Below are 17,811 nucleotides of genomic sequence, written 5' to 3'. Positions count from 1 at the left end.
TTCCGCACTCCCCCTTTAATATTTGTCTGGAGTGTAGGTGGTCAACATGTAGCAGGCACCAGTCCTACAGCAGTGCATCTCTCTGCAGAATGGGATGCCACAGAGCCTAGTTTAGTATCATACACACGCACTCTCTATGGAGGGTCCACAGCAGGGAATGGACGTGCATCAGGTATGGATGAGTTGTGCTGAACTTGCACAAGTTATGCATCATTTACCCACAGAGCTCTTTACATTGTACCAGCATGTGATAAAGTAAAGTGCATGAGTCTTGGTGAATGTTTTATTTTATTTTATTTTTTGAAGTTCAAAAGCTGTTGAATTAATGAAGAGGAGGTTCTTTAAAATCCTTTTAAGTTTTGATCGAATATCCAGTGCCAGGTACCTGAGGTTTTGGTCTGGTGTATGCGCACGTTTGCATATCTATGCACAGGTGCATCTGTAAATGACATTTAAATGCACCGTGGTTTTGGTGATGAGTATCGTCCACTAATTGACTATATGTGTGCGAGTGCAAACACACACACACACACACACACACACACACACACACACACACACACACACACACACACACACACACACACACACACACACACACACACACACACACACACACACACACACACACACACACACACACACACACATTTTTAGGTGAAATTAACAGTGTATTGGGCTGTCCAGGTTTTGAAAACAAGAACATTATGCCTATAGTGGTCACAGATTTGATGAACTGTGAACTTGAACCCCTCGGAGAGACCAGTACACAGGTACACACACAACTTTGTTTTTCTTTCTTTTGAATTTTATTTTTTCCATCCTTATGTTGTGGGTAAGTCATTCCATAGCCATTGAGTTATCTGTGGGTGACATTAAAACATTTAACCTGTTGAGTTATTGGGTTATTAATCGGATGGAGTTGATAAGAATATGGATTATCTGTGTTTTAAGGACATGCACCTATGTGTGGAACAGCTCAGCCTGGATTTTGAGTTTTTGATCAGCGAAATCATCCGCACCGAGGCTTCATGGGCGCATCGTTTCTGCTCTTTCAGTGACTATGACGTTTTCATTATGGACGTGAGTTTCCTCGATTTGAAATTTGTTTTATCCGAAGGTGATGGTTGCGATCATAGGAGAGGGGTGGGAGAGGGAATGTTGTTCTTTTTTCTTTTTTTTCTTTTTTTTCCTGTCTTTAATGATTACCTACCTCCACCACCATCGGGGGACAGAGGTTATGTATTCACCCTTGTTTGTTTGTTTGTCTGTAAGCAGGATATCTCGGTTGCATTTGGATTTGGTGGACAAGTTGGGTGTGTGATTCGGATAACTTGATTAGATTTTGATGAAGATCCGAATATGAGAATTTTTTAATTTTTAAAGTGATTCGTCATAATTGAAAGATGGGGCCAAAAACGATATACATTGCCTATAGAAAGTCTACACATGCTTTCAAATTTTTCACCTTTTGGTACCTTGGAGTCAGGAATTAAATTACATTAAATCAGACTTTTTCCACCTTTATTTACATATCGTAACCCAAAAATTCCAAGTGAAAAACAAATTCTACAAATTCCAGAAAGTTAATTAAAAATACAAAACTAGAATATCTTGGTTGGATAAGTGTCCATCCCCCTGAGTTAATACTTGGTGGAATCACCTTTGACAGCAATTACAACTGTGAGTCTGTTGGGATAGGTCTCTACCAACTTTGCACACCTTGATTGGGCAATATTTGCCCATTCTTCTGAACAAAACTCTTCAAGCTCAGTCAAGTTACGTGTTATCATTGATGGACAGTAATCTTCTAAGTCATGCCACAGATTTTCGATTGGATTTCAGTCGGGGCTCTGACTGGGCCACTCAAGGACATTTAGCTCTTTGTTCCTTAGCCACTTCATTGTAGCTTTGGCGATGTGCTTCGGGTCATTGTCATGCTGAAACGTGAACTTCCGTCCCAATTTCAGCCTTCTTGCAGAGGGTAGCAGGTTTTCCTTTTGGATTTTCCTGTATTTCACTCGATCCAGTTTCCCTTCAATCCTGACAAGTGCCCCAGTCTCTGCTGATGAGAAACATCCCCATAACATTCTGCTGCCACCACCATGCTTCACAGTAGGGGTGGTGTTCTTTGGGCGATGTGCTGTATTGGGTTTGTGCCAAACGTAACATTTTATATTTAGGCCAAAAAGGTCCGTCTTGGTTTTGTGAGACAACAAAACTTTTTGCCACATGGCTTCAGAATCTCCGGAGTGTTTTTTTGCATACCTGAAACACATTTCAAGTTAGGCTTTTTTGAGTAATGCCTTCCTTCTTGCCACCCTATCGTACATTTTGATTTAGACAAAACTTGGTGGACGAGTTGAGTAGTTGACAAGAACAAGCTGATTCAATTTTGGTTCATATCCGGGTCCAGATTCGGCCTATCACTGGGATGCAGAACTTAATCTGTTCAGCCGAAACCTTCAAACCGAAGGAGGGAGTAATTAGGAAGAGATACGAGGGAGTCAGAGACGTCTTGAAGGAGGAAAGTTTGTGTTAAGCTGATTATGTCTGGTTTGTCAGTGGCAACCTGTATGGAAAGATTTGTCAGGTTTGAGCGAAGGCCCTGGATGTTTGAGGTCCACACTGCGGAGGTATGCTCTTTACTGAGTGCCGTTGTAGTCATTTTCTGATCACCATTTTAATAAGGATTATTTATTTGTTGCATTTATCATCTTGTTTATTTAGTTGTATACAAGATCGAGACTCCTGGAAGAGTGAGATGACAGAGGGTAAAAAGGCAACAGTCTGACAGTGGAGCAGTGAATTTGATGAAAGGTATACGAGTCGGTGCAGGTATCATGGATGTTTCACTTTAAATGGGTCTTTTTGTTGTGAAGGTTTGCCCTGAAGAAGACTGTGTGGTGATATCCATTGGCCTCCTGCTGCTTGCCTACCCTTTCGATATTCACCAGTCTTGCAGGTGTGCTTTGTCGCTCGGAATGTCTTTTCTTGGTTTGGTTTGATGCAGCAAACTAGTCGATGGCAATTTTTATCCAAGACAAGAGCTTAATTGGAAAAGCATAAGCCAACTCCGTATGTGCTCACTGCACTGAAACTGTTCTCCTTTCAACACACTGTATTCTTCTTAATTTGAACTCCAGTGTGGTCACTGTCTTCTTGGCTTATCTGCTGGTTTTGATGCATATCGTCATGACTCTCTTGTCACCTTGGTATCTCACAACCAGCTCTTGTAATCTCTCAAATTTTAAGTGCTGCGACACAAACTGTCTTCAAATCGTCTTTATTTCAAGCACATCGCTTTATCTGTTGACATATCTCAAGGCTAAGTCATCAGTCCCTCTTTTTCTTATTTTACATACTTTGTAAAATACTTTGCAATATAATGTTAGAATTCATCCTTACACTGATGATACCCAAATATTTATCATCTTTCTCTAAAATGATTTTGTTTTTTGCTCCTGCTAATTCATTAGCCTATCCACCCGCGTAGCGGCGGACAGGGTTTTGCAACCATTTGTGTGTATGTGTGTGTTTCTGTCTCTCTCGTTACTTCTTTACCATTTGAGCTTTTGTCATCAAATTTTCAAACTTTTATTCGGCCAAATAAAAAATACCAGTTCATCGTCCCCACCCACTACCTTTTATTATTATTATTTATTTTGTCAAACATCACGAGAAAAAAAAATCGCACCCATGACCGAAGGAAGCTGTGCAGTGAAATTGCTGCACCACTTAGAAAGTAGCCCCATGCAGGACTAACCGTTACTTTCCCAACAGACTAAGCAATAACACACAAAAAACTAAACAATAAAGTATAAGCAAACGAAACACGGCGGGTTAAAAAGGTTCTTCTTCTTTTTGACGGATGGAAGGAAGGACATGCGGTATATTGAAGCATAAGCTCTCCACCTCTCCACCTTTGACAGTAAGCTCTCCACCTTGTCAGGAGAAAAAGACACAGAGTCTAGGAACGGCTGGATGTGACTGGGTAAGGTGGGTACAGAAAGCGATGGGTTTGGCAAACAAGATTTAGAAGCAAACACGGAGTTCAGGCATTCAGCCTTTTCGTGTGCAGTCTCAGTTGTGCGGCCATTTGAGGTAAGAGAGGGGATGGAGGAGGAACATACACCAGAAACAGACTTAACGAGATGCCACCAGGATTTGGAAGGAGAGAGGTTTGAGAGTTCAGACTTGAGATGAGAAAGATGTTGTTTTCTCTCTTAAATGTAGACACACACTTGTTCTGAGTTTTGTGGAAGGAACTGAGATTGCCTTCAGTTGGATTAGCCTTCTCTGAGACGAAGGCAAGTTGTTTCAGGCCAGCTGCCTTGCCGCAAGCTTCAATGTACCATGGGTGGGAGGAAGGGTAGGACAACTGAAGATGAGATGGGATAAATCTGCATGAGAGAGAGCAAGCAAGCTTCATTGAAATAATTCCCAGGACGAGTTGTTGTTGGAGGAAGTAGAGATGGGAGACCAGTTTAGAAGTTTGATTGGTGCTTGGAGACCTTGCCAGTCAGCCCGAGTGAAATGCCAGACTCTATGGTGCTGAGGTGGTTCTCTAATAACAGCCAGAGAGATGTCTACTTTGACAAGCATGTTGTCAGATGAACCAATTGGAGCAGAGTGGGAAGAGCAGATTTTTTAGGGCAATTGGTCAAAATCAGATCAAGAAGAGAATACCTTTCGTTGAGATCCGGGTCGGGAAGTTGACAGATTGTGTCAGTCCCAATGAGTCACAAGTCTTTTGCTGAAATGTCATGGCAGGTGAGAGAGGTACCCACACCCAACCAACTGGCATGATGACAGTTGACGTTACCACATATGAGGAAGAGAGAGTTCAGATGAGAGGATAGAAGTTGGTCCATGTTTTCGGTGATGTATGTAAATGGAGTCATCACTGTTTGGTGGACGATACAATACATATATAAACATGAGGTAGGAGTGGAGGGGAACCCGTTGCCAGAGATGTTCCTGGGGGTGTGGGGGAGAGAAGGCAGTGCATGGTGAGTGAGGAATAGTCTCGATGAAGAGAGCAACTCCGCCACCAGGGTGAGGCTCAGGTCTGTCAAACCGAAGGAGGGAGTAATTAGGAAGAGATACGAGGGAGTCAGAGACGTCTTGAAGGAGGAAAGTTTGTGTTAAGCTGATTATGTCTGGTTTGTCAGTGGCAACCTGTATGGAAAGATTTGTCAGGTTTGAGCGAAGGCCCTGGATGTTTGAGGTCCACACTGTTAAGGAAGAGGGAGGGGAGGAGGTCTTGGGTCCTGGGGAGGGGAGGGGGAGGGTATGACTCAGGAGGAGTGGGTGGGGAAGTAAGGAGAGTGATTGAAAGTGTAGGAGATTGTAGAAGAGCTTGGGGAGAGGGCCGGATGAGGTGGAGAAAAGGCTCGTTGGTGGTAGTTTGAGGTACAGTCAGGGGTTTCCTTATTTTTTGGAGTAGGAGGCTACCATTAAAAAGTAGCAGGTTACCATCAACGCTAGCGAAGCGAGCGCAGCTGTATGGCCGGGGTCCAGGGCCCGAGGCGGGCCCTGGAAGCTGGAGGATCCTAGATGGCTGGAGATGCATTCTCGCATGATTTCTGACATGAAATAGTTCTCATGTTATCATGCTCTTGGGGTGGAAAACTCCACAAAAACAGGTGGTTAGGCCTATACTGGATGCAGTTGCATTAACACGTTGACTGACTGACTGACTGGTTGACTGAAATTCAGGTATACTGTATAGTTAGTTCAAGCAGCTTTTAAACAGGGTTCATTAATTTAAGGCCATGGTTTAGGGCACTCCAAGGTGTCTGGAAGATGGAGATTATCGAAATACTAATGGGTTTTCGTCTCGGATTTCAAAACGGGGTGTAGAGATTTCGTGGTGACAAAAAAATCGGCGCTGAAGTAGGCGGCGACCTTTGACATTTTTTCTCTGAGTAGATGGCTGCGGGTTGCCGGTAACCGGCTTCTAAGGAAACCCCTGGGTACAGTGGGTAGTAACAAGAGAGGGGGCAGAGGGCAGTTTAAGATTGGAGGAGGTGGAGCGATGAGATGGAAGTGAGAGGGTGGGGGAAGGAGGCATCTTTGTGGATGTGAGGGGGGCAACTTTGGGAAGGGGGAGTGAGGGGTAAGATTGGAGGGAGAGGGTTTAGTTGGGAGAAGGGTGAGGGGGTAGAGTTGATGGAGAAGGGTGAGGGGTAGAGTTGATGGAGAAGGGTGAGGGGGTAGAGTTGATTGAGAAGGGTGAGGGTGTAGTTTGGGAGAAGGGTGAGGGGGTAGAGTTGGCGAGAAGGGGGAGAGGGGCGAGGCGAGGCGGAGGCTTTGTGAGGGAGGGGAGATGACGAGAGTAGGCACGACCAAGGTGCAGGAGGCAGATGGGAGAGGTGGGGAGAGGGGAAGGATGAGACTTGGTGGAGGTATGGTGAAGAAGGGAGCAGGCAGGAGGAGATAAAAGATTTGATGGGTTGGGATGTGGGGAGGTGTGCTGAGAGGAAGGAAGGAGCATGTTTGTGGTGATGAGTGTACTGATTGAGAGAGTGACATATCTGTTTGGTTAGAATGGAGCCCACAGATGTTTCAACATCACAGACTTTGGCACAACAGAGGAGGAGCTGATTCTGAAGCAGAAGATGGTGATGAGGGGCAAGATGGGAGGGGTAAAGAGAGTGGATAACAGGTGAGGGGTTAGGAGGAGGTAGATTTAAGATGGGGTGAATTGGCACTGAAGTTGGAAAAAAAAAAAGGACGATTGATGGAACACGAATATGCATTGCAAACTGGGATTTAAATTTTTTATAAGACATTACGTGAGGGATGCAATAAAGGTGAATTAAGAGAATGGAGAAAAGAAACGTTGCAACAGTGGGACTTTTTAGACACGGGATGAAGGAAACGTCGAATTGAAAACAGCCTTTTGAAGATGAAGAGTGAATTATGATACAATCCCGAGAACCACACGTATGAAAGAGGAAGTTGTAACATTTTAAGAGACCGATTTTATTTTATTTTATTTTATTTTATTTTTTTTGATAAAGATTATGTTAAATTGGAAAAGGAAAGGTTGAAAAAAAATCATGAAGGTGTATGATGAATGTGGGCTGACAAAAGTAGTAGATGGTAGATCGGCAGAAGGAGGAAGAAGTCAGTACAGGAAGTCACGTTATGTAGCATATAATGTGAGGTAAAAGGGTTTGTTTTGGTTTTTTTACATGTATATTTTGAGACATGAAACAGAGTGTGTAGTTGATAGGGATAGAAGGAGGGTGGAGGGAAAGTGGAGAAAATAAAAACTAATTGTAATAAGGAGAAAATACAATAAACATGATCGCGCACACAAATGTGAAGAAGGGTAGGCCTCAAGGAAACCGATATGAAAACTCAACAATGAGCACAAGCTTTAACACAAGACCGAATTAGAAACAAACAGTAAACATAGAGAGAGATAGCAAAGTGACAGTAAAAACACGACAAAAATGACTGGAAAGCTCATCTTTGAGAAAGTCGGCAGAGACCCTGAAGAAGAACCGTCACCGTCACAAAAGAACCTTAAGACCCCAAAAAGACGCTGAAATCCTCAGAAGACCCAAAAGCCCCCAAAAGACCTCAAAGACCTTTACGACCGCTTAGACCTTGACACCATTTTGACCCCTTAGTGGAGAAAATAAAAAGTGGAGGTAGGATGAAGGGCAAGCATTTTTGACCCCTTGGACCTCTGACACCATTTCGACCCCTTGGACATTGACACCATTTTGACCCCATGAACCTTGACAACATTTTGACCCCATGAACCTTGACAACATTTTGACCCCATGGACCTTGACACCATTTTGACCCCATGGACCTTGACACCATTTTGACCCCATGGACCTTGACACCATTTTGACCCCATGGACCTTGACACCATTTTGACCCCATGGACCTTGACACCATTTTGACCCCATGGACCTTGACACCATTTTGGCCCCATGGACCTTGACACCATTTTGGCCCCATGGACCTTGACACCATTTTGGCCCCATGGACCTTGACACCATTTCGGCCCCATGGACCTTGACACCATTTCGGCCCCTTGGACCTTGACACCATTTCGGCCCCTTGGACCTTGACACCATTTCGGCCCCTTGGACCTTGACACCATTTCGGCCCCTTGGACCTTGACACCATTTCGGCCCCTTGGACCTTGACACCATTTCGGCCCCTTGGACCTTGACACCATTTTGGCCCCTTGGACCTTGACACCATTTTGGCCCCTTGGACCTTGACACCATTTTGGCCCCTTGGACCTTGACACCATTTCGGCCCCTTGGACCTTGACACCATTTCGGCCCCTTGGACCTTGACACCATTTCGGCCCCTTGGACCTTGACACCATTTCGGCCCCTTACACCCTTCAGACAGATTAGACAGCAAAGAAGCTTGACCACTTTGACTACTTGAACCTTTTTATATCTTCTTCTTCTTCTTCTTTCGGCTCGCTCCCGTTCGGGGTCGCCACAGCGGATCAACCGTCTAATTCGTTTTGTTGTCCGCATAATGATTTGGCATAGGTTTTTACACCGGATGCCCTTCCTGACGCAACCCTGGTCGCCTCTTACGACACACAGGGATATGGTACACCTATTCTAACCGGGGTATACACCGGGCCCAGTACAACTGGTACTCATTTCGCCGACCTCAGAAGGATGGCAGGCTGAGTCAACCCCCTGGTGTTTTCGACTTGGTATATATATATATATATATATATATATATATATATATATATATATATATATATATATATATATATATATATATATATATATATATATCTATATATATATATATATATATATATATATATATATATATATATATATATATATATATATGTATATATGAGCCTGGTGTTGGCTTAGTGGTTAGGGTGGCGGCTTGGGATCCCAGTGTCCTGAGTTCAAGCCCCGTTGGCTGCTGAATTAACACCAGGGGGTTGACTCAGCCTGTCATCCTTCCGAGGTCGGCGAAATGAGTACCAGTGTACTGGTCCCGGTGTATGCCCCGGTTAGAATAGGTGTACCATATCCCTGTGTGTCGTAAGAGGCGACCAGGGTTGGCGTCAGGAAGGGCATCCGGCCATAAAACATTGCCTCACAAAAAGCCAAACCCCTGCACAGCAGGGAAAAATGGCTGTAAAAACGGTCATTTTTATATATATATATATATATATATATATATATATATATATATATATATATATATATATATATATATATATATATATATATATATATATATATATATATATATATATATATATATATAAATTCAGTGTCCCAACGGGGCTTGAACTCAGGACCTTTTGGGTCCCAAACCACTGCGCCAACACCAGGCTACTTGAACCTTCTTGTATCACAAATGAAATTTCAAATAAATATAATATCACCAATATTACAATTAATTGAAGAGAAGAAAGGTTTGTATGATGATTGATGTAAATCATGTCAACACAGCAAATCTGTGACGTCAGTCTCTGCAACGACGTACGGAGAGGCGAGCATCACGAGCCGAACCACACTAGTAGTTTGAATATGCACAAGGTGTGTAGTTTTGTTTTTTTGTATTTCGCCATACATTTATTTATGATGAAGGAGGGGTGTGGAAAGGGAAGGCAGCATGAAGGGAGATAACGTCCTGAGATAACCACTATCCAGATACAATAGCTTTATCTCTTAATTTATGATGATATGACTGAGGAAAGTGGGGGGTGGGGTGGGGGGAAACAACTATTGTCAAGAAATCGTTGCGGCCTGTTCCAAGTCAAGGCATGGTTGAGCAGGCCAAAAAACATGGTGGCTTCTGACCCCAGCAAGATAACCTAGGATACGCCTTAAGACCCCAGAGAGTGAGGTTGTCGAGGATATGCCTGATAAAGGATATAATTAAATAAGGCCGTTAATTATCTTCAAGGGATGTTTCAATTAACCCAGACACCCAATTTTCACTCAAGCACTCCCTTGGCTTTTCCCTTCGTATGCATGCAAAGTTTCAGGCTGCAATGTTTCATGGTTTTGGAGTTATGGAGGACTATATATATCTATCTCTTCCCTCTCTCTCTTCCCTCTCTCTCTTCCCTCTCTCTTCCCTCTCTCTTCCCTCTCTCTCTTCCCTCTCTCTCTTCCCTCTCTCTCTTCCCTCTCTCTCTTCCCTCTCTCTTCCCTCTCTCTTCCCTCTCTCTTCCCTCTCTCTCTTCCCTCTCTCTCTTCCCTCTCTCTCTTCCCTCTCTCTCTTCCCTCTCTCTCTTCCCTCTCTCTTTCTTCCCTCTCTCTTCCTTCCCCCTCTCTCTTCCCCCTCTCTCTTCCCTCTCTCTTCCCTCTCTCTTCCCTCTCTCTTCCCTCTCTCTTCCCTCTCTCTTCACTCTCTCTTCACTCTCTCTTCACTCTCTCTTCACTCTCTCTTCCCTCTCTCTTCCCTCTCTCTTCCCTCTCTCTTCCCTCTCTCTTCCCTCTCTCTTCTCTCCTTCCCTCTCTCTTCCCTCTCTCTTCTCTCCCTCCCTCTCTCTTCCCTCTCTCTTCTCTCCCTCCCTCTCTCTTCCCTCTCTCTTCCCTCTCTCTTCCCTCTCTCTTCCCTCTCTCTTCCCTCTCTCTCTTCTCTCCCTCCCTCTCTCTTCCCTCTCTCTTCCCTCTCTCTTCCCTCTCTCTTCCCTCTCTCTTCTCTCCCTCCCTCTCTCTTCCCTCTCTCTTCTCTCCCTCCCTCTCTCTTCTCTCTCTCTTCTCTCCCTCCCTCTCTCTTCTCTCTCTTCTCTCCCTCCCTCTCTCTTCTCTCTCTTCTCTCCCTCCCTCTCTCTTCCCTCTCTCTTCTCTCCCTCCCTCTCTCTTCCCTCTCTCTTCTCTCCCTCCCTCTCTCTTCTCTCTCTCTTCTCTCCCTCCCTCTCTCTTCCCTCTCTCTTCTCTCCCTCCCTCTCTCTTCTCTCTCTCTTCTCTCTCTCCCTCTCTTTTCTCTCCCTCTTCTCTCTTCCCTCTCTCTTCCCTCTCTCTTCCCTCTCTCTTCCCTCTCTCTTCTCTCTCTTCTCTCTCTTCTTCTCTCCCTCCCTCTCTCTTCTCTCTCTTCTCTCCCTCCCTCTCTCTTCTCTCTCTTCTCTCCCTCCCTCTCTCTTCTCTCCCTCCCTCTCTCTTCTCACCCTCCCTCTCTCTTCTCTCTCTCTCTCCTCTCTCTTCTCTCCCTCCCTCTCTCTTCTCTCCCTCCCTCTCTCTTCTCTCCCTCCCTCTCTCTTCTCTCCCTCCCTCTCTCTTCTCTCCCTCCCTCTCTCTTCTCTCCCTCCCTCTCTCTTCTCTCCCTCCCTCTCTCTTCTCTCCCTCCCTCTCTCTTCTCTCCCTCCCTCTCTCTTCTCACCCTCCCTCTCTCTTCTCTCTCTTCTCTCCCTCCCTCTCTCTTCTCACCCTCCCTCTCTCTTCTCTCCCTCCCTCTCTCTTCTCTCCCTCCCTCTCTCTTCTCTCCCTCCCTCTCTCTTCTCTCCCTCCCTCTCTCTTCTCTCCCTCCCTCTCTCTTCTCTCCCTCCCTCTCTCTTCTCACCCTCCCTCTCTCTTCTCTCCCTCCCTCTCTCTTCTCTCTCTCTCTCTCTTCTCTCTCTCTCTCTCTCTCTCTCTCTCTCTCTCTCTCTCTCTCTCTCTCTCTCTCTCTCTCTCTCTCTCTCTCTCTCTCTCTCTCTCTCTCTCTCTCTCTCTCTCTCTCTCTCTCAGCAGGTTGGGTGTGGTGTGGAGGTAGAAAACTGGCATATCAGGTACAGATTTGTCGGTTACTAAAAGCCAGTGGGCATTTAAAAAAAAAAAAAAAGGGCTTCCTCCTTCCTTTCTCAAAAAAAAAATCAGGACGATCAATTGGTATTTTTTTCGTTGTTTGGTCTTGTGAGAATATGGAGAAAATAATTAATAATTGGGTCAAAATGTGAAAGGGAAAAGTCACGGTGAGTGGAAATGGGCCTTGTCAGCCCATCCACCACTGCACAGTGAGAGACGGCTGTTTCGGTTTTTTAATTGCTTCTGTTTCTTTTTTTTATTTACTATTTGAGTGTGTCCATCCAAGCATAACATTTTTATGATTTGAGATTTTGTCATCAAATTTTCAACAAACCTCATGAGAATATGGAGAAAACGCATTCATAAAATGTATTTTTTTTTTTTTTGGCTGTTTTCGTTGTTTGGTTTCAGTACAAAGCAGACGCTGACAGGCTTTGCGTTGTGAGATACTTCATAGATGTCATTGTTGTTTGTTTATGGTGCAGAATCTGCTGCCCCGACAGAAACCACGCTCAGATATCAAGTTGTGTTTTATTTATGCAACTGTTATTCAGTCCTGGACCAGTGCAAATTAATGTGGTGGCAGGATCTTTTAGTAGGTAGTGTGCTTTCCAGTGATTTGTCTAGTCTGGGTTTGATCCCTGACATTGTAAAACTTAAATAAAACCAACACTGATGTAGTGCCAGAAAGGAGCACTGCATGCCTAAATATGTCGACTTTTGAATGGAGATGCAACAGCAGCTGTCTTATTTGCATTATGTTGTAGACATTGAAGATTCCTTCCTATCTTGCAAAATGAGCAGGCCATTGATTGTATGCCAGTTCTGCCCATCTTTAGGCAAGGCAGAAAACATAATGTTTCTGCAAATTATGCCTTCAACCAATCTCATGCTTCAGTATGGTGGTGCCTTGTCAAGCCATTCTCTTAATTTATGCTCTTCCTTCCACCCCTTCCTTCACTTCAAATGGAATCAATATGGACTCTGCTCGAGGTCAGATTGAATATCTCATCTCAGTATTTATCTCCAAAACTTGGAAGCCAATCCATCCTGGTCTGTTCCCATGTTATCCCCTCATTACTCCCACATTGCCATTATGAGACTGTCATTCATGTCTGAGTAGGTAGAGGATGTTATGTCCAATGACAAACCCAGATGGCATCAGCACCCTTGTCCTCAAATCGTGCTCGACTGCTGTTGCTTATCCTCTGTCTGCACTCTTCAGTCTGTCTTTCTCCTTTGGTTGCATCTTGTCTGCCTGTAAATCAGCAAAGATCACTCCAATCCACAAAAAGGGTGCAAAAACAGATCCTATAATTTCCAATTATAAGCAAAGTAATGGAATCCATCATTGCTGATGATGTCAATTCTTTCCTTTTCTCAAATAGCTTGATCTCTGACCAGTGGTTAGATGGATGGAGGCATGAAATCTCAAACATGAAGTTAGGACCATCTGCCTGGGCACATCTCAGACATTCAACACAGTCTGGCATCCTGCTCTGCTGGCCAAGCCTGCTGCCTGTGACGTACAAGGCTGACTTCATAACCGACATTACTTTCTCCACCTGTGCAGTCAACATGTAGCTATAAATGGAACTCCCTCCTCTTCTCTCCCCGTGGATGTTGGAGTTATCAAAGGCAGTGTCTTGGTCTCCCGATCTCATTACTTATCTAGATTACTTTCCTCTTCCATGATCTGACAAACGCACTTCGTTTTTGTAGATTCCACCTTGTCATGCAGTATCCCATCCCACTGATAGGCAGACAGCAACTGTTTCATTATCAACTGATCTGGAATTGATTCGATGCTTGTTACCTCCATCACAGAAGGTGGATGGAGGGTGGTTTCGTCTGTCTCTCTCTGTCTGTCTGTCTGTCTGTCTGTCTGTCTGTCTGTCTGTCTGTATGTGTTTGTTACTTGCAAAATCAAAGATTTTTCAAGTGTATTGGTCAGTCGATTTTGTTGTTCTCTCTATTTGTCTGTCAATCACCTATAGGTCACAATTTAAAACCGATCTTCATGAAACTTTACCAAGTTGGAGATGTAGCCTCAACCGAGAAGCCTATTGACTTTGAGGTCAAAGGTCAATGGTCATCTTGAGGTCAAATTTCTAAAACAGTCATTTTTCATCCGATTGACTTGAAATTTGAACAGGATTTGCATATTCCGTCACTGAATTGGGAAACCAACTATTTTTGAGATCAAAAGGTCAAAGGTCTACTCAAGGTGAAACTTCTAAAATCATCAATTTTCAACTTAAAAATCATCACTTTACATCCTATTGACTTGAAAGTTGAACAGGATTTGCCTTGTCCATCACTGAAGTGGGAAAACGACTATTTTTGAGGTCAAAAGTCAACTCAAGGTCAAACTTCTGAAATCATCAATTTCAATCTGAAAAATAATCGATTTTCATCGGATTGACCTGAGCTTTGATTAATATTGTCAATTTTAATCTTTGTGAAATGGACAATTTGATGTATCCATTGCAACCTTTGGAGAAGGGGGTGTATTTTGCATGTATTGTGATCTGTACGACGTCTTTTTCTTGTTTGTCTGTTTGTTTGTTTGTCAATTGCCTACAGATCACAATTTTAAACCGGTCTTCAGGAAACTTCACCACATTGGTAGAGTTTGTTAAAAGCAAGAAGCCTATTGTTTTTGACGTCAAAAGGTCAACATAGGCCAATGGTCAACAAATTTCTGAAATCCTCAGTTTTCATCTGATTATAAATTTGAACAGGATTTTCATATCGGCTTACTGAATTCAAGCACCAATTATTTTTGAAGTCAACATAGGCCAAAAGGTCAACATCTTCGGTGAGATTTCTAAAATCCTCAATTTTCATCCGATTGACTTGAAATTTGAAGAGGATTTATATTTCAGGTCACTGAAACCAGTTAATTATTTTTGAGGTCAACATAGACCAAAAGGTTAACATAGGCCAAATTTCTAAAATTGTCAATTTTCATCCGATTGACTTGAAATTTGAAGAGGATTTATATTTCAGGTTACTGAATTGAACCACCAATTATTTTTGAGGTCAAATTTATTTTATGGATTTTACAAGAAGTGTGCTCTGCACGACGTCTTTTCGTGTTTATTTGTCTGTTTGTGAACAAAATATCTCAAAACGTTGTGAACGGGTTTGGACAAAATTCGGTGAAGAGCTTGGTTATGTGACATCGACAAAATGATTGGATTATGGTGAAGATTTGGATCCGAGAATTTTTAAAGTGATTTTTCACCATCGAGAGATGGAATGGGTCCAAAAATGACATATAGCAGGGGATCTCAAAAAGTTGTGGACAGATTCGGACGAAACTTGGGCATGCTGGGTATGTAATAAGGAAGAATTGATTAGATTTTGGTGAAGATCCGAATCCGGATCCAGATCTGAGTATTTGTGATTCTACACCATTAAGTAATAGGGCTAAAATGATGCACAGCAGACCTCAAAAAGTTGTGGCCGATTCGGATGAAACTTGATGGATGATTTAGTTCGGTGACAAGAACAAGCCGATTTCAATTTCAGTTCAGGTCTCAATCCAGATTCGGCCTGTCAGTGGGATACAAAATGTAAACTAATCAGCCTGGCAGAGGAATGCGCTCTACCGAGTGCCCTTATAGTTCGATAAGTGCAACATTTATTTTATCCTGGCAAATCTATCTCACCCTGTCACTCGAAATGGGTCGTCAAATGAATCCAGCTCTATTTCCTTGGGCAACCACTGGAAGAATTCCAATCCCTTCAACCTCTCAGCCTCACCATCTGCCATGATCTCTCCTGAGTTGTCCACATTGCAAAGCTCTCCTTCAAATCTAACCGCACACTCGGCATCCTCAGTCATTCCAAGTATTTATATATTGTTACGAGTTTGGTGGGTGCTTGCGTCATGAAGGGAGTTCTCATACCCACTTCCTGGCTGACGACCCTGATGCTGGCGAGTCACGGATAACTCCATGGCATGACGGGTTGCAAAGCAACCACAGTCGCCTTCTGAGATGCTTGATTAAGGTATGGTCCAGCGTCCAAATCCCGCTTTACCTTCCTGGCATATTAATCATCGGTCCCACCCTAAAACCTGGAAAATGCTCCTTGGAGAGAAAACATATTAAGCAAAAGTTGCTTCAAATTAATCCAAACATGGAGGAAAATTCTATTTTTTTTCATGAGGACAAAAGATTGAATGAATTTGGGTAGAAGTCAAATCGCCGCTTCGATCATTTCCGAATTTTTTTTTTGTTACGAAATATGCCATGAAATATTTGTGGTTAAGAATATGATTATTTTGGCATCTGAACCTGCTCTATACATCTATCTATATCATAAGCCGGTTCGTCCATCCATTTGTGTGTAACATTTCTTCCGCCTCTTTAAGACATCATTCGGCCACCATGTTTGTCAGTCTCAGAGTGAGATGGCGGTCTGGGAGGGGTGAAGGTTCTGGGAGGGAGGGAAGGGTCTGAGGGCGGGGGGGGCGAGGGTCAGAGAAAGGGGTGTCCCCCACCCTCCCCATGGTTGGGAAATTTTGTAATCTAATTTGAACTGATGATCGGTACTTTCATTGTGTGAAATGGACCAAGTTTCCAATGTAAACCGAGGATCGGTATCTTCTTTGTGTAAAATGAACCAAAGGACCAATATGAATTGAGGGTGTGCTCTGATACAGTATCCTTGCTGTGAAGAAATGTTTTTTTCTTTAATTTTTGAACTCTTTCAGCCAGCACAAGAATAAAAGGCTTCCTTCTCTTTTTTGTTGTTTTTGTTTTTTATTTTTTCTTATTTCTGATCGTGGTATTTTAACTATAAGCTTCTAGCTAGTGTGTGTATGTATATATGTATATATGTATATATCTCGAAACGTGTGGAGTGTGATGAGCACTCCCCCAATCCTTATTGGACATAGTCCTACACCAAAGCGTCACCTCCATCATAGAGGCCTCGGCCCGGTGACTGTCAAACAGACAAGCCGGTAGGTGGACATGGGTAGTCGATCAAGTCGAATTTAGTCGTTTTTCAGCCGTTACTCGTGTTGTGGATTTTTTTTTAACCCACCCCGTTGTGATCGTTGAAGGATTCTTATCTGGTTGATTGTGGAATCCTATTTAGCTTCAGGCAGCGTTTAACTTTTGTCCGATTTGGTTGTAAAATCCTGCTTAAAACCCACTGACACTGATAACCGATGTCCACACAAGTCCTTTCTTTGTGAAACAAATTATTTTCTAATTATCCGCCATACACTTCTCACCCTCGTACAATGAACTTAAGAATCCCATTTGTTGCAATATTATTTGGTTCTATTTCATTTATTCTTACTTTTTAGTTAACAGTTAAACCAACCCGATTCAATTCACTTCCACATTACATCAGAGTTTTATTCTAACTTGGTACTTGGTCAGTTCCAAGGAGCACAAGCCCCTGAGATTCTATACTTCCTCAGGAATTTGCACTGAAACAATTTTACATTTCAAAGCATTTTATACTTTCATGGGAGAGTGGTGGGGGCTATCAACCCAGACTGCAGACGTGTCCTTGAGGCGAGAAGCCACTACGTACATTTTGAGGCAAAGATTCGCTGTTATCAGCTCAGATCACACCGCTCCAGACCAAGAGATTTATCAACATTTCGGGCAAAAGTCTCTTGGCCAGAAAGGACAGCCAATTCAACTTGTAGCATAAAACTTACATTTCTAAAACTCCATTTGTTACAATTTAGAATACATTAATATAAAATTTTCCCCCACACTAGCCAACAAAAGCGTCCATAGCAACGGTTCTTTCTCACACATAACTAGGACATACCATGAACCTACCATACCAGTTTCATGTATATCTGACTCGTAGTCTCTGAGGATATAACGAACTTCGTTTTTTAATTGTTTTCGACCAGGGTTCATTCAAAGTCCATCTTCTCCGACAGTTTTCATAGGATCTGGCTGGAAATTTTGGACAATATGGCTGAATGTACTGCCCACAGTCGCTCGTGGTCCGATTTTTGATTTTGGAAAAAAAAAAAAATTTGAGATTTTTTTTGAAAATT

The 17,811-nt window shown here is 43.2% G+C and overlaps 1 protein-coding gene across 8 annotated transcripts in view; it reads left to right on the top strand.

The window, feature by feature from the left end:
- DCAF15 (DDB1 and CUL4 associated factor 15) overlaps nucleotides 1-17,811 on the top strand; it is a 77,555-nt gene that overhangs the window by 43,932 nt on the left and 15,812 nt on the right. For all 8 annotated transcript variants that reach the window (XM_085885887.1, XM_085885886.1, XM_085885885.1 and 5 more), the window contains exons 8-11: nucleotides 38-172; nucleotides 688-773; nucleotides 955-1,083; nucleotides 2,883-2,965. In XM_085885887.1, the coding sequence (XP_085742013.1) occupies nucleotides 38-172; nucleotides 688-773; nucleotides 955-1,083; nucleotides 2,883-2,965 (433 nt within the window). The remainder of the gene's footprint in view (nucleotides 1-37; nucleotides 173-687; nucleotides 774-954; nucleotides 1,084-2,882; nucleotides 2,966-17,811) is intronic.

Source organism: Eptatretus burgeri, chromosome 6, assembly GCF_056783735.1.
Source record: "Eptatretus burgeri isolate ZD-2024b chromosome 6, Ebu_testis_v1, whole genome shotgun sequence".
In the NCBI taxonomy this organism is placed as follows: domain Eukaryota; kingdom Metazoa; phylum Chordata; class Myxini; order Myxiniformes; family Myxinidae; genus Eptatretus; species Eptatretus burgeri.
The sequence above is the reverse complement of the archived record's forward strand: the minus strand, read 5'-3'. Positions and strand labels throughout refer to the sequence as shown.